The sequence below is a fragment of the Pelodiscus sinensis genome, chromosome 1 (genome assembly GCF_049634645.1).
Source record: "Pelodiscus sinensis isolate JC-2024 chromosome 1, ASM4963464v1, whole genome shotgun sequence".
Classification (NCBI taxonomy): domain Eukaryota; kingdom Metazoa; phylum Chordata; order Testudines; family Trionychidae; genus Pelodiscus; species Pelodiscus sinensis.
Genome location: NC_134711.1, coordinates 14154463 through 14169268, shown reverse-complemented (window position 1 = coordinate 14169268; position 14806 = coordinate 14154463). Strand labels below are relative to the sequence as shown.

Genomic DNA, 14806 nt, shown 5'->3' with positions numbered 1-14806 from the left:
GAGTGCTGTGATGTGCCCAATGTGGGCACTCAGGGCACTCCAAGCCAGGACTGCTTTGTAAGCGGGGAACCCCTGAGAACAGCAGCTCCACCCTCTTAAGTCCTAATTTGATGCCCTGCCGGCACTGCTTCCGGCCATCCTTAACCTAGGTTCAGCGTCCACTCAGTGTGGACATGCTAGTTCGAATTATCAAAACGCTAATTCGAACTAGTTTTTAAATCTAGATGCGCTAATTCGAATTAGCTTAGTTCAAATTAACTAATTCGAATTAACTAAGTTAGTTCGAATTAGTGCTGTAGTGTAGACATACCCTAAGGTGCCACAGGACTTCTCATTTTTTTTATTCATATAAATGGTTCTTTTGCAGCATTCACAGGCTTGTTTACTAGCTGAGAAGCAGTCTTCAGCTTCATGTTATTGCATTGCTACCAAGCATTAGTCACTTTGTTAAATGGCCTCTGCCTTTGGCATGTGCTGTACATGAGCTTATATGTCACTGACATGGCGACAATCTGGAGTCAGTGCTGTCACCATGACAGCAGCAGGTGGTCCCAGCCAATGCCCCAGCACTTGTATAGCTGTCAGTAACAGCGAAAAGATGAGCAGCTGGAACGATAGATGAGAACTTGTACTAAAACACTGCTATTGCTTGTCCTGTTGAGTGAATTGCTTTATTTGTTTTCATTGGCATGTGTTGAGGAGACCCCCTTGTAGCAAAACTGGAGACAGAATGTAGCCTCTGTGTCAGATGATGTCTTGCATGTGGCAGTGGCAATGAAAAAGAAGACGCAAAACAATACATCATATAAAAAGGGGGGGTTGTAAGGCAGTATGCTTTCATGGCGTCAGTGTAATCCAGGTTTTATTATCTGGTGCAAAAGAGAAGGAAATAAGGAAGGAGGACTAATACTCTTATATATCACATTTCTTCCATAGATTGCCAAGCATTTGACAGCAGGCTCATTTTACGGATGGGGAAACTGAGGCATAGGGTGATGAAGTGGCTTGGCAGAGTTCACTCAGCAGGCTGAGTCAAAGCCAAGAACAGAATGCAGGTCTTTTAACTTCCAGTGTAGTGTCTCAGCCAGGGACCACACGGCCTTCTGAGAACATTCTGTAAAGACAGGGCTTTGCTTGCGAGCAAAATGTGCCATTGATTAGCTTCCACGCCCAAGGGGAAATGATGTAAGAAACATGCAGTTATTTCATGTATTTTAATAATTTGTAACAAAAGCAAACAAAAGCAAACAAAAGCTCAGAGGCACTGCACAGATAGGAGGAGATGCGCAGCCGTGGGAGTGAAGCGAGTAAAGTGAACATCAGGGATGAATTTGAACTACAAAGAACAAAACCCCGAGCAAAGCAGCACACATGGGGGTGGGTTCTGCTCTCACGCGACACACTGGGGATAACTCCATTGATTTCTGGGCAGCGACTCCTGAACTGCAGCCATCTGAAACAGAAGCAGATCTGGCCCCTAAGTAATACTGGGCTGAGAAGGACATTTCAAAGGACTGTAAGTCTTTTTTGTTCTTCTTTATCAGTGGGAAGGATGTAGCCTGGAGACCATCCAACATCTGTGTAGTCCTGTAATTCAGTGATTGTTCCAAATGTTAATTGTAAGGGCCAGATCCTGCCTTCAGAGGACACACATGATTTCAGTAGGGGCCACTTGCACGAATGGAAGGCCAGAATTTGGCTCTAACATTATTGAATCTAAGACCTTCACTTTCTGTAAGTGACATATTCTGTGATGTTTCTCAGGAGAGCGAACAGCCCCTTTTACTGTAAGTAGTATGCCCAGGCGACACATAGTCTGTGTCTACAAAACAGTAAAAAAACCACAGCCCCATATCTCAGGGCTCAAGTCTGCCAATTTGGGCTAGCAGGGGTGAGGACCGGGCTAAAAAGAACAGTGTAGATGTTTGGGGTGGGGCTAGAGCCCGAATTCTCACACCACCTCCCTTGTGCCCATTGGTTCACTAACATTTACAGGCTTTTTTTTTATGTTACCATTTTGGGCAGGATTAGCTGGGGAATCACTTCTAAGGCTACGTCTGCATGGGGGCATCTTACGGCCGCTTCATTGGAACGTGTGCTGGGTGGCTGCTTTTTGTCGCCGGGAGGGAGCTCTCTCAGCCACAAAATAAAACCACCTCCAATGAGGGGCGGTAGTTTCGTTGATGGGAGCGCAGCTGCCGATGATTAAGTGCTGTCCACATGGGCACTTTTCACAGTTAAAGCTTTTGTTGCTCAGGGTGTTTTTACACAGCCGAGCAACAAAAGCTTTAGCAATGAAAGCGTCAGGATAGACCTAGCCTAAGGGAATAAATGAGGGGAGTATGTCACTTGCACACACAATGGCAGGGATGTTTAAGTGAAGCCAACTTGAAAAACCTTCTCCTTAGAAGTGATCCTATTCCTACTCCCCCGTTGTCTGCTTGTTAGCGTTTGTTTTCCCACCTTCCCTTTGGATTATTTTATGAAATGTTCTGTTATGCCAAAGAGCCAGTTACATAGTCACTTACTACATCGGCCATCCCAGATTACTGATTCTGGAGCCTGCCTTAGGATTCTGGGTGTGCTGGCCTGAGGGGAACCCTCCTTCTCCAAGTTCTCTAAAAGGGATGAGCAAAGTAGAGATGGTTTGCGTGAAAACAGGATTTTCTCCCCTTCCATCCAGCTTCTGATTCCCCTCCTGTTTAAGAAGTCACAGTGACCTGTCCTTTGCATGGCAGCTAGTTGGGATCTTGCAGATAGGGTTATGATTTCAGCTGAACTTTACGCAGCAGGGATAGACAAGCGCCTTTGCAACAAAGATCCTGTCTCCATGCTCATGGCTCTAACATAGTAGTAAATACAAGGGGAAGGAACAGAGAGAAGATACTGTTATGTACGCAGAACGGTTGTTAAGTGACATGTTTTGCAAAGATTTTCACAAAGCCTCCAGGACCGGGGTCCCTAAGCAGTTGGGGTGAGATCATCTCTGACCCCACCCTACCTTGGCCCTTTACATCATATAAAAGGACAGGGGAAGCATAAAGGGACCTCAAAAGGGGCCTTCAGTTCCTGCTTGGGGGAAGATTCCCTCAGAGCAAGCTTTAGTGTTGTCACCCATCTGCGTGTTTATCCAGACAGTCCAGGTTTTACCCAGACATGTCCAGTTTTCAACCAGAAAGTCCAATCTAAAACTGGACCTGGCAACCCTAAATTCCACCTGAACCAAAAACCAAGTTACCGTATGTCAGGGGGAGTCATTAACCCACAATAGCCCCCACTCAGCCAGAACCAATCTGCAAGTAGGCTCCTTGAAATGATCCAGCAAGCATTGGAGGTAGGGGGAGAGAGGAGTGAAGGGTAGGGTTGCCAGATGGCTTAACAAAAAATACTGAACACCACCTCCCTCTTCCCCCCTCCCCCCCAAAAAAGCACTGGGAAAAAATTCTGTTGCAAAAAAAAAAGAGGGGGGGGGAGACCAAAGTTGCTAAGCAAAAAAATAAATAAATAAATAGCCCCACACTCAGCACCCCTATCCCAGTGCACTCACCCCTCCCCCAGAGCCAGGCTCCCCAATGCCCCCCATCCCAATTCACTCACCCCTGCCTCAGAGCCAGGCCCCCCACAGAATCCCCCATCCCAGTGCACTCCCCCCTCCCTCTGAGCCAGGCATTCCCAGCGCTGTCCAGTATTTTCTGGTTTTTTTACCGGACAGAGGCCACAAATACTGGACTGTCCGGGCCAATACTGGACACCTGGCAACCCTAGTGAGGGGACTGTGCCTTGGGGGAAGAGGCAAAGGGGAAGGGGACCTTGGGGAAAGAGGTGGGGCCTTGGTGGGAGAAAAGCAGAGAAGGGAATAGAGCTTGGGGCAGAGGTGGAGGAAAGGGTGGGACCTCAGGGGAAGAGGTGGAGCAGCACCATAGGAAAATGGGTGGAGCCTTGTGGAAAGGGGCGGGGCTACGGTGGAACCTTGGGAAAAGGAGTAGGGCTGTTGTTCTAGTTAAAGGCAAGGACTTGGAGGGAAGAGGCTAGGCAGCAAGTTGGGCCTACATGGTCCAGTTCCCAGCAATTAGAAAAAAAGATGGCAACTAAGGCAGAGGTACACAGCCCTAAGGATGCATCCTGATGGCTTGATTTCAAGCCCAAGATGGAGGCGTGCTGGGGACAGGACTGCAATATGCAGCTCTGCAGAGTTTCCAGACAGTGCTGTGGCCTGTAGCGAGGCTGCTGTAACGTAGGCCTCCAGGCCTGGCTGAATTATGCCAGGGACTTATGCAGCCCCAAGCTCAGCTCAGGACTGGGAAGGCACACCCCTGGCGGAAAGGCACATTAGCCTTCCCTTGGGTTGTAAGTTCGGTGCTGTGCCTGGGAGAATGTCAGCACTGCAGTTAAACCCCAACATTTGGCCTGTCCCAGCTGACTTGGGCCCACAGACCTGTTTATTTCTGGTATCGACATTTGGGCTCAGGTTGGAGCCCAGGCGCTAGGACCCTACAAGGTGAACCAGCAGCCAGGAGACAGTTGACAGGAGCCAGCTCTGGGTGTCTAACTGCAGTGTCGACATACCAGAAGCACAGCAGAGAATCTCCATCCTTAGTGAAAAGGCACAATGACCAGGAGAGGCTATTTTGCACCTGAGGATCTGATTCTCCTTTCAGGCTGGTTTACACTGGTGTAACTCAATTGATTTCTTTGATGTTATTCCTGATTTACAGTGATGTAGGCGAGAAAACCAGGCTGGTGCTACACGGCTTTAAAACCAGCTGGCAAGGCGAATTGGGTGTAAATCAGGAGTGACTTCATCGAAATCAAAAGAGACCCATGTCAACGAGGTCTCAAGCTGGTCTATAATTTGCCCTTTTGTGCCCTCAAGAGTGTGGCTTATAGGTTCCATGACTTTCATTATCAGCTTCACTAGTTGGGGGAGAATGTGGGCAGTTAAGGATGGAAGTCACGGCTGGCTTACTCTGCAGTGTTGTGGGTGCTAAGAAATTGGCCTTAGATAATAATAAGCCTCAAGTGAAGCCAACTCTGGGTATGGTTTTCCTCACTGTGCAGTAGCAGTCAGGACTGAGCCTTGCTTCTGAAGGCTCAGGACCCAGCCTGCCATCAGGATCAGTGGCTCCTTCAGGCCTGCAAAGGAGATACTGAAGCAAAGCTTTCATTCTTGAAAATAAAACAAAACCCACTTTGCAAATATAAGTGAATCCAACCTCACAATACCTGTGTAGAGTAGGTAAGTGAGATTAGACCCACTTTATAGGTGAGGAGGCTGAGTCACTGAGAAGAATGTCACAGAAATAGATCCCAGTTTCCCTTCAAACTAGCACTGTTCAGAACCCTTTCCCCTTAAAATCCCATCTTATATTCTGCATTGGCTTCCTTTTCTCTGGGGCTGAATAGAGTCTCATTCTGCCTGGGTAGTCTCTGTTAGACACCCTTCTCCATTTCCTGGGCTGGTAGCCATTGGTAACAGAAATGCCTGTTCACTTACTGAAATCTTCCCTGATTGCAGAGCTGAGATAAAACTAACCAGAGTCTATGTCTCCCTTCACAGCGAGGACAGAGTCATCGAGCATTACAAGAAACTGAATGGTCAGACAAGAGGCCAAGCGATTGTAAAGTAAGTTGTGAAGGACAGTACTGAGGAGTGGCCTTTGTTTGCTAGGAGATATTCTATACGGGACTGTAAATTCTGCGCATAACTGTGTCTCCAATCTCCTGCCTAGTAACTTTGTTTTTAAGCAGATGCTTTTTCAGGAGAATTCCACTCCTTAGCCTTGTTATTCTTCTTATGTTTCATTCTGCAGTTACATGAGTATTGTAGAATCCCTCCCAACCTACGGAGTCCATTATTATGCAGTAAAGGTACGTGCCACAGATAAAGAATCATTTACTGATTTAAACTGATGATGGTGACAAAAATTCTGGCCTCTGTTTACAGTGCACTTTCCTGAAAGTACTGTTTCACTTCCTTTGGTAAGATACTCATTGTTTCAACTACGTAGTAGTGACTGGTAAATATGATTCAGGAAAGGAAAATCCCATTCTTCAAGATAAAATTCCAGCATCTCCTGTCCTGGGCTAGAGCCTCTGACTCCAGCTTGCAGTCTTCTGATTGGATTTCATGCTGGGATTCTCCCTCATTAAATCCCTCCTTTGGGCTCACTCCATTTGTCTAGCAGTCTGCCACCAAGGTGTGCTCATGATCTCGCTGCTATCGCTTCTAGGCCTGCCCAGCAGTGGAAATTTTTAACAGGTGCTATCAATAAACATAAAAAGTAAGCTAGATTTACTCTCCCTGGAGCATTCCCCCTGCTCATCACCCATGGAGTTTAGGTACTTTCTTGTACACTGCAAAGTGTCTTGCACACTTATGATGCAGTTGAAATAATTTAACAATAAATATCTTAACTGTGATTTTCCAGGCCCATTCCCCCTACACCCAGTATTCAAAGAAAGGCAGCCATAAGTCAGATAGTAGGACTCTGTTGGCTATATCTTGCTGACCTGAAATGGTTTGCCCATCCTTTGTCATAGGGCAGGGTCCCCCAGCCCTTCTGCACACCCAGCTTCCATTGACTTCAGAGGGCAGAAGCTGCATGAAATGGCTTGGGGTTTGGTGCCCAGGCCTACAAACACTTGCTGGTGTGTACACAGGGCTTCCTACTGAGGGTTGTTGCAGTGAACTCCTCTCGATTGGTGAGTGTGCGTCAGTTGTCAGCTAGCAAGTATTGCACTGTGAGCTTTGGATCAGACCCGGGGGCTATGTCTATACTGCGCTGTTATGCACAAGAAATATGCAAATGAGGCGAAGTGTGGAGTATCACTGCACCTCATTTGCATAATTAATTAACAGCCGCTTTTTGCACAAGAGGCTTTTGCGCAAAAAGGAGCCGTCTACGTAGCTCCTTTTTGCACAAAAAACGCCTCTTGCGCAAGAGCCATTCGTCCACATTTTTTTCAGGAAGAACGGCTCTTGCGCAAGAGTGGGTTTTTGCACAAAGAAGAGCCGCGTAGACAGCTCCTTTTTGCGCAAAAGCCTTTTGCACAAAAAGTGGCCGCTCATTAATTATGCAAATGAGGTGCAGTGATAGTCCACGCTTTGCCTCATTTGCATATTTCTTGTGCAAAGCAGTGCAGTATAGACATAGCCTAAAGGTATGGCTAAACTATAACTGAGAGGTGTGATTCCCAGAATGGGTAGACCAGTTAGATGCTGCTTCAGGGATGGAAGCTCAGGCTGGCCATCCGAATACAAGCCCACCTGACCCTGTGAATCCAAGCTCATGTCTGCAACATCCACATTGCCATTTTAGCCTGCCAGCTCACACTGAGCTAAAGGGAGTCTGTCTGCCCATGCTGGGAATCATACTTCCCAGCTGCCAGGCACAATCCAGCGAACACAGACTAGCCCAGCGAAGTCCAGTGAACAGCTCACAGCCAATGGACTTTGGCGTGTGCCCTTCATGAGCAACCTAGATGTTGCTGCTAAAGTAGAGTCATTTTTCACCATTTGACTTTTGGTTTTGCTATTTTTCCTCACTGCCCTTCTCCAGCATCTTGGCAAATTGCACTAGTTTCACTGAGGGTTGCAGTTCACTAAACCTAAACGGAGCCTGTCTCAAATATCAGCCATTACTCCATAAAACAGTTTTATGGCACATTCAAAAAGCCTGTGGGTCCAAGTCTGTCAGATCTCATCACTTGGTAGCCATCAGATCCCATTAGCACTGCATTTTATCGACTCCTGCCAGGATTCCCACGCATACTTCAACTCAGCTGGGCTATTCGGTTTCATCCCCGCCAACGAGGCCGTGTTCAGACTGAGACATTTGCAGGAGGAGGGGCAGCAGAGAGGATGAACCATTGCAACAGGGAACAAAGGAGATCCTTCCCGGGGGTGATGTTTTAGTAACTTGATGCAATTCGGTGCATTCCGTAAACTTTTATTACATGCCCGAAACAAAAATGCCAGGGATCTTCTTCATGTTCACGAGATCTTTATGACCCAAGGATCTTTTGGCATGGTGTGGGATGATGCCTGTCACAGAAAAAGCCTTCCCTTGAATAGTGGGCCAGGGAGCAGGGGGGACTGAACAGAGAAGATCGGGGCCAAACACCACCACTTTTAACCAGATGTAAGGGTGCGATGGCGGGGAGGGGCAGAGAAGAGCAAGAGGGGGTAGTGTCTTGGGAGAAAGAGGGAAGTGGGGGTGGAGTCTCGGGGCAGAGGTGGTGCAGGGGCGGAGCCTTAAGGGAAGGAGCCGTGCGAGGATGGGGGTCTGGGGAGAAAGGATGGCATGGGAATGGGGTTTCGGGGGAAGGGGCGGTGCGGGGGTGAGGGCATGATTTGGGCACCAGTGCCCCCTCCCACTGTCCTTCCAGAGAGAGTCTGGAATGTTCCCATTCAATATCATTCCCTCTCTTTTATCTCCTAGGACAAGCAGGGAATTCCTTGGTGGTTAGGACTTAGCTACAAGGGCATTTTTCAGTACGACTACCATGACAAGGTGAAACCAAGAAAGGTAAGTGTGTGTTCTTTGCCATTCGGAAACGTGTTCACCTCTTGCGTTACAGACTGAGGGGCAGCACAAAAGGCGCTGAACCCAGGCATTGAGCCATAGCCCTGATGTGTAAGGCCTGTGAAGGAGGGTAGAAGGAGTTTTTCTCAACGCTGCCTGAGCAGCTGTAGAAAGCTGATATGCTGAACTTGCCCCTGCTTTTCTGAAGTGCTGTAGCACTGGGGGAAAAAATGAGCCTGGTTAAATGCAGCAGCTTCAGCTATTAGATTCATCTTGGCTTGACCCAGTTCCTCAAAAGGCATAAGTGGGAACGTAGGGCCTGATCCTGCAAGGTGCTGAGCACCTTCTGCCCTATTGGCTTCACTTAGAGGTGAGGATGTTCAGTTGCTCACAGGAGTGGGGCTTTTGTTCCAGCAGTAAATGATCAGAGAAGAAAAGAGAGCTGGAGTCATATAAATAAGGGTGAGAGCATAGGGGGGTGGTTGTTTTGGGTTTTGTTTCTCCTTCTCAGGGCAAAAAGCATCATGTTTCAGGGAGCAAAACGGCAAATTATAAGGGGCCAGATTCTCTTTGATATTTAAATGAATAAGGGCCAGAATTAATCAAACAGTGATAAAAATGCTTCATCTCACAGCTAAAGAAAGGGATGAAAAGCATTCCTACTTGTGCTTCATCATGTTTGGGACCTCTGCTGTGAAAAACACCACAAGTCAAGGCATTACCTGCAAGTCACTTTGTTCTAGAGCACAAGCGTGGCCTACATGCCTACGTTCTTCCAAGTGACGAGCCAGGCTGGGCACCTCCTCTTTGGGTGCCCAATTTGAGACCTCTTAAAGGGGACTGGTTTTGAGAGAAGAGGCACTCAGCACTTTCTGAAAATCAGGCCCCTCTGAAATGTCTCACATTACACACCCAGAGCTGGGGGCAGCCCAAATTACCAGGCAAAAAATTTTAATAAATCAGCTTAAATATCCCAGAACTTCTTCAGAAGGAATGTTTGGATCAGATGAGCTCTTTTTCCTATGTAGACTCCCATTTTCTGGTGTTATGCCCTGGTGTTTATTCCTTAGCAGTTCAACCAAATGCAGAACAGCACACCTTTCAGTCCTGTTCCACAGACTGTCGCACAACATCAACTAGCAACAATAATGGTTCTACTAGGGAAACCAGGGAGCAATCCAAAAGCTGCAGATTCTGGCTTTGCTTCCAGGGTGCAGTGCACAGCTGAGCTCCCAGAACAGCTCCTTAGCAGACGTAAATGCTCCCATTAAATTAAGAACTCTTCATTTCTTATTGCATCGTTTCTGTGCCAAATGGCTCTTTCTCAGTCACCCATTTGTCCATGCAGAATGCTTCAGCAGGATCAGCCTTTCTCCTCTTCGTTCAAATTGGTTTGGAGTTGGTGATCACATGCAGTTTTGTAGTTATGATAAAATGAAATGTTGTCCATGGTGGAAAACAGAACACATGCTGCAGAGATCAGAATAAATATTGGTTAATCAGGCCTTGTCTTTGTTGGGGAGGTATTTCGCACAGGGAGTGACTATGCCACTAGAGATGCACCTGTGAGTTCCTAGTGCAGATGCATTGCGCTGGGATAAATCGTTGCTTGGAGGGTAAGCCACAGTCATGCAAGTGATGGTTTACAGTGTGTCTACACTGAAGGGGTTGCACTCGTACAGTTACATCGGCGCCAAATCCCCAATAGATACCTCCTCTTAGAATCTGCTTCCAAAAGTGAAGGTCAGCTGCAGAAACTTCTCTTCCAGGGCTCCTCCCTGCTTCCTATGATAGGGTTGGAGGAAAAGCAAGGACGATAGAGAGAATCAGCATGAGGAATCAAAAGACAAGGAGATTCCTAAACCCTGTGCCTCCATTTGAGGCAACGGTGCTGTTCTTTTGGGGAAAGTCAGGCCTCCTTTTCTCCCATGCTTTGTCTTCTTTCTCTCCCTTGTCTTGTCTGCCTGCTCAGCCCCAAAATTCATTAGCTGGCTACAACCGTGGCCCTAACCCTACTTGCCTCCTACCCTCTTCTCCCTCCTGCAGCAAGCTGGGCCATATATACCTTCCAGCCTTTCCTCTGAGCAACTGCAGTAAGCAAGAAAAACTGGCCGAGAGTTCGGAGCGAGTGTTGTTTTTGCTGAGATGGTTGTTTTTCACTTTGGCAAATGGGCAGTTTTGTGTATTGCATGAAATCCATGGTGCCCATGACAGAAATGCTGCCTTGCTTGGAAACATAGGGCTCTGTGGCTGAGAGGGTGTAATCGCAAATCTTGGCTTCTGGAACGTGCAGGCTTGATGATTCCTCAATGGATTATGTCAGGCAAACCCCATCCACCAGAGGAAATGAAGACAGCACTGAGATGAGCAGCGTAGCAGGAGGAAGGCATAATTAGGTGGGATGAGGATGCATGTGAATCCCCCAATGCTATTTAAAGCTCTCTTACCCTGGCACAGTAGAAAGCCTAAGTCAGAAAACTTCTCTGGTTAGAGCAACCCCTGTTGATTCATTGTGGCACAATTTTTGTTCTGCCTAGTTGGGTTTTAAATTGCACCCATCACTATGGCATCTGGGCCTCTCTTGTGGCATCTGATTCACCTCTCCATGCCAGCAGAGGTTGATTCATGTTTTCCGAGGACAGGGGAAAAACACATTCTGCAAAGAACCTGTGAATGTAAAGCAAAGTGTGTAAGGAGGAAAGGCTGCAGCTTATGGCTTTTTTTATCTTTCTCATTCAGTTTCTCTGCAATGCCAAGACTAAGGACAAATTGAAAAATTACAATGGAAAAAAAATCTCTCTGGAAAATGCACAGGCAGAAAATTGTGGCGAGGAACCAGCTGAAACCAAGAAATGTATATTAAATGCATATAAAAACCTCGCTTGTCTTATAAGGGAGATTGTAATGTTTTCCTATTATGTCATCTGAGACAGTTTCCCATGCTTATTGTGTGTGCAAGTAGAACTGTAATCCACACTGGCTCCTTGAGTCTATTGCCTGTGAGTCCATTAGTATTCAGTCAAAACCAACTTTTTATTAAATGGCAGGAATAAGTCGGCAATAAGTCAGTGGACCCCTAAGTTTGTCAGCAGGTCTGATGAGGTCAGAGAGATGAATTAGGCAGACAACACTCTCATTTGCACCATTTTAAATCCAGAGTAACTCCATTGTCATCATTGGGGTTGCAACAGAGCTCAGTCTCTGGCATACAGTATTGGGATAGTCAGTTATTTTTGTCAAGGTCCAAATCTCTTGGTCAAGATATAGCCAAGGTCCAGACTACAGAGAAAATAATAAAAAAAATAACCGTAACGATGATAAGTAAATAAAAAGAGTTTGGGGTCTGTTCAAGAGCATCTGGCAGTCTGTATTTGACCTGCAGTCTGGCTATTGACTATCCCACAAGTGTACGAGTGCAAGGATATTAAATAGGAATATAGCCCTTAGTGTACTATGGAGCTGTATGTGTCTGTGCTTTTAAAACCCTCCTGTGTATGCTTTGAATTACTGGAAACTCTAAAGTGCAGTTAAACTAGCGTTCACTCCAAATCTTCTTCTTCCTTCCTCTGCTCCTCTGTTTCTCTGATTTACATTTGGGCTGTGTCTAGACTGGCCAGTTTTTCTGCAAAATCAGCTGCTTTTCTGGAAAAATTTGCCAGCTGTCTACACTGGCTGCTTGAATTTCCGCAAAAGCACTGACTTCCTACTGTAAGAAATCAGTGCTTTTTGCGGAAATACTATGCTGCTCCCATTCGGGCAAAAGTCCCTTTTGCGCAAAACTTTTGCGCAAAAGGGCCAGGGTAGACAGCTGAGATTTGTTTTGCACAAAAAAGCCCCAATCGCAAAACGGCGATCGGGGCATTTTTGCGCAAAAGCGCGTCTAGATTGGCCACGGATGCTTTTCCGCAAAAAGTGCTTTTGCGGAAATGCGTCCATGACAATCTAGACGCTCTTTTCCGAAAATGCTTTTAACGGAAAACTTTTCAGTTAAAAGCATTTCCGGAAAATCATGCCAGTCTAGATGTAGCCTTGGAGTAAGTAGCTAGCTTGGAGGATTGGCAATGGGCAGTGCTTAATTTGTAATGAAAGTGGTGCTGGGGCTCATGCAGGGTTTTTGTTTTTGTTTTTTTTAACTTTCGTAACTGACATGGCAAGAGGTGCCAGGCCTCTGTACTGCCAACCAGAGAGGTACCAGGGCTCAGCCCTGGAAAGTCCTGGTACAAATTAAGCACTGGCAGTAGGTTATGAAGCTTTTTCTCTTCTGGGTTATGGGTTCAAATGAAGATATGGTCTGCAAAGACTGAGGCTATGTCTAGACTACAGCCCTTTTCGAAAAGTAATACCACGTACTTAGTAAAAATTACGTACACGGAATGAATTTGCTTTTCCGAAAAAAAATTCAGAAATGTGGACACGTTCTTTCGCCATCCCTGTAAACCTCGTTTTACGAGGAAGAAGGGATGGCTCAAAAGAGCAGGTTTTTCTTAAATTTGGCACCATGTAGATGTGCCAAATTTTGGAAAAACCTCTTTTGAAAGAAAAGCGGGAAAAGATACACAAACTGCGGTTTGCAATTTGTGTATCTTTTTCTGACTTTTCTTTGTAGTCTAGAAGTAGCTTGAAAATCGTTACCTGATGACTGTTGAGTGATCGGCATGAAATGAATGTGGTGATCTCAGACAATTCCTAATTCACATGCATTTGCATGACAATCACCATCACTGCCATTATCCCTCATTGGTACCCTTGTTTGCATTTCCAGAAGAGAGGGCAAGGGCATAATGAATATGGAGAGTTCACTCCCTTATCACTCCCTGAGGCTGTCCCTCCAGCTCTGGGCTAAGGCAGAGTGATCTAGGGAAGCTTGCGCTTCCAAAACCAGTGCTGTACCTGTTCTGGGTACAAACGTAAGATTTCAGTCTCCAGGGCTGTGTGCACCCCTGTCTCTGCTGGATCATTTCTTGTCACCAATCTCAGTTCCTTTGGCCCTTCCCACTTCTTGAGAGGCAGATCTTTCATTGCTTTGATGGGCCCCACCCACCATCCCAGGATTTAAATAGGCTGGTACTTTTTCTTGGCATTGAATTCATGCTAAAACCAGCACAATATTTTGAGCCATTTCTTCAGCTGGTATAAATTAGGTATTAGGAAGGGGTGCTTCATTTTTTGCACTCTTCTGAAATTAAATAGCAGTTGGACTATGAAGAGCATGGTCATCACAGTGCCACTTGGAAACTGTCAGGTCTGTGAGTGGCATTTGTTCAGCTGAGTCAGTTTTATCCCCAGTGTGTTCCAAGAGCTCCCAGCGGCATTTGATCAAACAGAAGTGGTGAGGCTGTGGCCGGTGGCTCTCTGGTAGTGAATAGTGCATGCTTGAGTGACTGTAGCAGCAATAGGCGTGTCTCTGTTGTTCTGGTGAGATGCTCCCACTGTTTTAAGAGTCCAAAGGCATCCTTCAACACATACATGTTAATAGTTTTAGCAAACAATTAACTCAAACACAGCTAGGGAGTGAATGATTAACAAAGTCATCCAAAGTGTTTCCATATGGCCCATAAACAGACACTGCAAGCTGGAAACAGAAGGGCCTTGAAGGAATGACATATACTTTACGCAGCTTTGCTCCAGCTTAACAGGAGACAGCACTATTCAGGATTAGCTCGATAGTCTACTGGCAACAAAACATTGGCTATGTCTTCTTCCCCAGGCGCCAAAACCTTTCGTCAACCAGAGGAAGTGCAGATGCGATTCAGGCTTTGAAGGATGCTGGGGACAGAATAAGTTAACGATGAGTAGTATTGGAAAGGAAACGCCTCAAGCCCCAGCTGAGATTGTAGTGGGACAAAGGTTCTCCATGTAACAGCCAGAAAAGCTATTTCCAATTGTGTCCGTACTCTGAAGTCGAGCAATAAGGCATTTTGCTAAAATATTGTAGTTTCCTGGTGTAGGGTATCCACAAAACTCTATGTATTTTACTGGATTTTCCCCCACTGAGAAATTCTAATACCAGTACTACCAGTGCAAATCCAGAGAAACGGCAACAGATTTACTCAACATTTACACAAGTGTAATGGAGAACAGAATTTAGTCCCTAACAGCAAATGTGAAATCAGTATTTCTGAGGGTCACAGAATAGTTTGCCCGGTGTCTTAAGAGAGAAATAGCCTAGTCCAGTAGTGTACTGAGAGTATGATCCTATTCCTAGTAATCAACAAATGGATCTTGTTCAGAAGGTGCAACCTTGCTAGGTAATCTCACTAGGGCTTATCTGAATACCAAAA

General features: G+C 46.2%; 1 protein-coding gene across 11 annotated transcripts in view; it reads left to right on the top strand.

Annotated features, from left to right (window-relative positions):
* Positions 1-14806, top strand: part of FRMD4A (FERM domain containing 4A) — a 567858-nt gene that overhangs the window by 485947 nt on the left and 67105 nt on the right. For all 11 annotated transcript variants that reach the window (XM_075926045.1, XM_075926048.1, XM_075926044.1 and 8 more), the window contains exons 9-11: positions 5558-5623; positions 5811-5868; positions 8442-8528. In XM_075926045.1, coding sequence (XP_075782160.1) covers positions 5558-5623; positions 5811-5868; positions 8442-8528 — 211 coding nt within the window. The remainder of the gene's footprint in view (positions 1-5557; positions 5624-5810; positions 5869-8441; positions 8529-14806) is intronic.